General features: G+C 33.3%; 1 protein-coding gene across 1 annotated transcript; it reads left to right on the plus strand.

Annotated features, from left to right (window-relative positions):
- The first annotated feature begins 218 nt into the window (after nucleotides 1-218).
- On the plus strand, nucleotides 219-4,063 carry LOC108999938 (MDIS1-interacting receptor like kinase 2-like). Its single transcript, XM_018976810.2, has 3 exons — nucleotides 219-804; nucleotides 892-1,147; nucleotides 3,961-4,063. Exons 1-3 carry the CDS (start codon nucleotides 219-221, stop codon nucleotides 4,061-4,063), a joined length of 945 nt encoding a protein of 314 aa, XP_018832355.2.
- The last annotated feature ends 1,255 nt before the right edge of the window (nucleotides 4,064-5,318 follow it).

Consider the following 5,318-nt stretch of genomic DNA (forward strand, 5'->3'; position numbering starts at 1 on the left):
TTGGAAGCCTTGCAAGATAACAAGGGATTGTGCGGCAACGTTAAAGGGCTTTCCCCATGCAAACATAAATAAAAAAAAGGGCCACATGAAAGCCATGTTTGAAATTATTTTCCCTGTTGTGGGATCACTTTTGGTTTTGTTTGTTTTCTTCCTAATTCTTCTAATTTTGCAAAGAAGAAAGAAAGATCAATATCCCCAATTAGAACAAAGCAACAAGCATGAAGGTGTCAAGCACTTTCGATGGAAGAAAGATGTATGAAGAGGTCATAAGAGCAACCAACGCGTTCAATGATATATATTGCATTGGGAAGGGAGGATATGGAACAACATATCAAGCAAAGTTCTCATCTGGTGAAATGGTAGCTGTGAAGAAACTCCACCAACTACTTGACGATGAGAAAAGATCCCAAAAAGCATTCTTAAATGAGATAAAGGCATTAACAAAAGTACGACATCGAAATATCGTCAAACTTCATGGCTTCTGTTCGTATGCTCGACATTTGTTTTTGGTTTACAAATATGTAGAAATGGGTAGTTTGGCAAGAATTTTGCAGATTGAAGAATATGCTAAAGAATTTGATTGGAGTAAGAGATTGAATATTGTCAAAGGTGTGGCTTATGCCTTGTCCTACATGCACCATGATTGCTCACCACCAATAATTCATCGGGATATCAAAAGTAACAACATCTTGTTGGATTCTCAATATGTGGCCCATGTTTCAGATTTTGGTATTGCTAAGATTTTGGAGATAGATTCATCCAATTGGACTTCCCTTGCAGGCACATATGGATATATAGCACCAGGTAATATATTTCATTGTCATTTTGCTATGAGATAACATTAAAGGCATGCGCAAGTGTTGAATTTTGTTCCTTTATTTTTCTTGGCAGAACTTACTTATACAATGAAGATAACTGAGAAATGTGATGTATATAGCTTTGGTGTGTTGTCATTAGAAGTGATAATGGAAAAGTATCCGGGTGATTTCATCTTCTTATTTAAGTCATCTCCATCAGTTGAGATGGGCATTCAACTGAAAGATGTGTTGGACCAACGCCTTCAGTTTCCAGTGCCCCAAGTTGAGGGCAAGCTCATAAGGGTTGCAGAGATTACTACTGAATGCTTAAATGACGTTCCAGAATCCAGGCCGACTATGCACATAATTTCTAAAGTATTAGCAACGGCCCAAGCCCCAAACTGCAGTCTCTAGCTAGAGCCATCTTTTGAATGAAGTTGCACCAAGAAAGTCATGTTCAAGAAGACTTTCTTTTCTGGTTCAATATTTTGTGTGCTCATTCAATAAGCTAGTAATTATATTTTGTGTTCTGGTTCAAATTTTTTTTTTCCTAGCAAGCATCTTTTGGAGTGTCGTTTTTCCAACCAAGAAATGTAATTTCCATCAATTTTAATATCTCAACGCAATCTTTTGGAGTGTCGTTCTAAGTGAAATGTTGTGTACTCAAGTGTTCCATAGAAAGGATTTTAAAGAAATGGAAAAAGAAAAAAGGAAGAAATCTACCCAATAGCTTGTGCTTGCTGCCAAAGCCAAAATGACAAGTTTTTGTACAAAAAAGACTTTTTCTTTGTGACGGGCTTTAACTTTGTAGCCGAATTCAAATAAGGATACTCGAGCTTCAAAATGAGAGCTCAAACAAGTCAAGTCGAGTTTATATGAACTTTGTTCACAAACCTAAACTGAGTCGATGTGAGCTTATACGAGTTTTGCTCGTTTAATATTCGAATTTCGAGTCAATAATAGTGTTTGTAAACATCTCATTTATTAAATGAACCGAATTCAAACCGAATATATACTAATCGAGTCAAAAATCGTTCACGAGCTGCTCTACTAATTTGCAGCCCTAGATCACGATGCTTGTGTTGTTCCCTTAAACAAAATGGGCATTTTCAGATGGCAGAGACCTAATTGTTTTTTCTAATTTATTTGTAAAAGCAAAGTTAAATCATTAATTCTAAAATAAAAATATAAGAATGCTAAAGGGTACCTTTACTCATCCAGCTCCCACAACACATGACACCCAACCTACCACACCCCATCTTTTTCATTACATCTATTACCTTCTTTTTAAACTTTCCGAAAACCCCACATCACGCTAACTTTTGCATTCATCCCTCATTTAGTAAGACCTGGCAAAAAAAGAAATTTGATAAAATAAGAAAGGGTGTCAGTCCCTACATGGTGCAGCAGCTGAAAAATGATAGGATTATTATTTATTATTTATTTTCTTAAATTTTTATTTTACTTAATAGTTAAGAAAATGACTATTGATAAAATTATAAATTTTTTTAATTTTTTCTTAATGATTAATAATGTTAAAAAAATACTTAAAAAAAAATAATAAAATAATAAATAAGTAGTAACTCTATCACTACTCTTATCACTACCCAAATAATAATTCGGTTGAGTTTTTTTCCCTCTCCCACATTTTCTAACCGACTTTCATTAATTGACACATTTCAATAGAAAAAAGTCAAAATAAATAAAAATTCTGTTCATCATCACTACACTACAAACCAGCTTTTTTTTTTTTTTTTTTAATTTTATTTCTTAACAAGTGTGGGGTGTAAGGATGATTATTAGAAGAATTCTTAAAAAATATATTAAAGTTTGGAACAACTATTCTATATGGAAAAAGAAAATCTAAAATCCAAAAACTTAAAAAACATTACCAAAAAAAAAAAAAAATTATAAAAACACTAAAAAAAAAAACCTCAACCGACATAGCTAGGCAACATCTGGCCTTGACGACCGTGGCTGCACCAAAAAAATAGAACTTCTTCAAAATATAAAAACATTTTGATGATTACATTTGTAAGATGGAATTATTAGATTAGGAAGCCAAATAATTCAAACACTTAAAAGCTTTATTACATAAATGAATGCTGTCCATTCCAACTTAAATATTGAAAATTATATAATATATATATACATATATATCTATTATATATAATAAGCGGCTATCGGGTAGCTATAGTAATCTATAGTAATTTTTGCCAATCCGTTTTTTTTTTCCCCATATTTTTTTGTGTTTTGCCCTTTTTGCCCTGTTGTTCATTACATGTGTGTTGTGCCTTTTCCGTGTATTTTAGGGGTTTAATTGTCAATGGATTTTTTTATTTTATTATGCTTTACTATTGTCTTTTCATCTTCTTTTCTTCTCTTTCATTTCGTCTTTGCTCATTCTCTCATCACCTCAATCTTCAGCATTTCTCCCACCGAAGCTTCACTCTCCCTCTCCCTCATTTTTTGACTGAAACTTCACTCATTTCTCTCGCCGAAGTTCGTTGTTTTTTTTCTTTTTTCTTTTTTACTGAAGTTCCTCTTCGGCTTTCTCTCACCGAAACTCCTCTCCCTCATTCTCTTGCCGAAACTCTACTCCTTCCTCTCGGTGAAGTTATTTTATTTTTTTTCCTCTATCACCGGTTATGATCTCTTTGGGCTTTTTTTTTTTTATTCTTTGCTTAATTGATTTTTATTTTTTAGGTTTGCATGGCATTATTGTATTTTCATTTTTTTAGTTTAAGAGTTTCTCTCCGGTTTTTGTGTGTGTGTGTTTTTTTCCCAACTATGGTTGAGTTTTTTCCCTCTCCCACATTTTCTAACTGAAGCTTCATTCCTTCCTCTCGCCGAAGTTCGTTGTTTTTTTTCTTTTGTTTTTTCTAATTGAAGTTCCTTTCCAGCATTCTCTCACCAAAACTCCTCTCCCTCATTCTCTCACCAAAGCTCATCTTCTTTCTCTCGGTGAAGTTAATTTTTTTTCCTTTGTCGCCGATTATGATCTTTTTGGTATTTATTTATTATTTTTTTTATTCTTTGATTAATCAATTTAATTTTTTGGGTTTGCATGACATTGTGGTATTTTCATTTTTTTAGTTTAGTGTTACTGTGTCTTCATTTTTTGAGTTTGATGTTATTGTGCTTATTTGTGTCAATGCGTCAGGTTGAGTGTTACTGATGGGGATGGTTTGAGTGTTGGGAGAAGCTTGAGTGCCAGGGTGGTTAAGGCTAGGGGTGTAACCGGTCCTATTTTGGACGTATTTTAGAACCGAGCTGGTATATACCGGTTTTGAGATTTGAAAAACCGAGTCGAGTTCGGTCCCCTTTTTTCGGTATAATATATAGTATATATATTATAATTTTATTATAGACTATATTGATATATTATAATATATAATATATAATATAGTGATATAGTATTAGTATAACTACTAATACAATAGATTATAATGATAATATATAGCTATTTATATAGGATTTTAAAATTTAATATTATATTAACTATTAATTTATCACATAATACAAAATTACATATAATATAAAAATATTTTATACAATATAAAAAATTAAAATATATATATGAACCGGTTGAACCGGTCCAGTCCGGTGTTAGAAAAAGGAAAACCGGAACCATACCAATTTCGACCAGTTTTGAAAAGAATAGAATCGGTACCGGACCAGATTGAGCCCGGTACTGACCCGACCCATCGGTTTGGTCTGTTCCGGTTTGGTCCGATTTACCGGTTCACCTGGTTTTTTTTTTTCACCCCTAGTTGAGGCTGATGGATTTTTTATGTCAGTGGCACTTTTTTTTTGTTTCTTCTTTCTTCTTTTGTGTCCGTCAAGTGGTTGAGGATTTTAGGTTTTATTTTAGTGTATTTACATTTTTCAATCTTGGTTTAAATAAATGGTGGTTGTTTTTCGTTGGGTTTGTGAAAAGAGTAGACGTTTCTTATTTATTTTTTTAAATGGACATTATGATCGTTTTGGATTTTTTATTTTTATTTCTGAAGTTTAGGGGAAAGGGGATGGTTTGGGTTTTGGAGAAAGGGATCGGCTGATTGAGAGTGTTAGTCGATCAGGTTGAGTGTTAGGGATGGGGATGGTTTGAGTGCCCGTGGGTCAAGGTGATGGCTTTATTTGTATCAGTCCCGGTTTTTATTTTTTATCTTTATCTTTCCTTCAGTGTCCTTCGAGTGGTTGAGGGGATTTTGGTGTCATTGTGTTAGTCAGTGTATCAGTGCAGTGATTTTTCTTTTATAGGTTATGGATTTATTTGTGCCAGTCTATTTTTTTCTTTTTTCTCTATCCTTCCGTGTCCGTCGAGTGGTTGTGGATTTTTTGGTATCAATCTATTAGTGCAGTGATTTTCATTGTCTTATGTCTTCGTCAAGTATTTTTTCTTTTCTTGTGTCTCCGTCTATTTTATTTGTGTTGGTGTGTCAGTCCAGGCTTTTCTTTTTTCTTTTTTCTTTTTTCCAGTGTTGTGTTTTTTTGTCATGCTGTTGAACCTAGTTTGCA

Source organism: Juglans regia, chromosome 2 (assembly GCF_001411555.2).
Source record: "Juglans regia cultivar Chandler chromosome 2, Walnut 2.0, whole genome shotgun sequence".
In the NCBI taxonomy this organism is placed as follows: domain Eukaryota; kingdom Viridiplantae; phylum Streptophyta; class Magnoliopsida; order Fagales; family Juglandaceae; genus Juglans; species Juglans regia.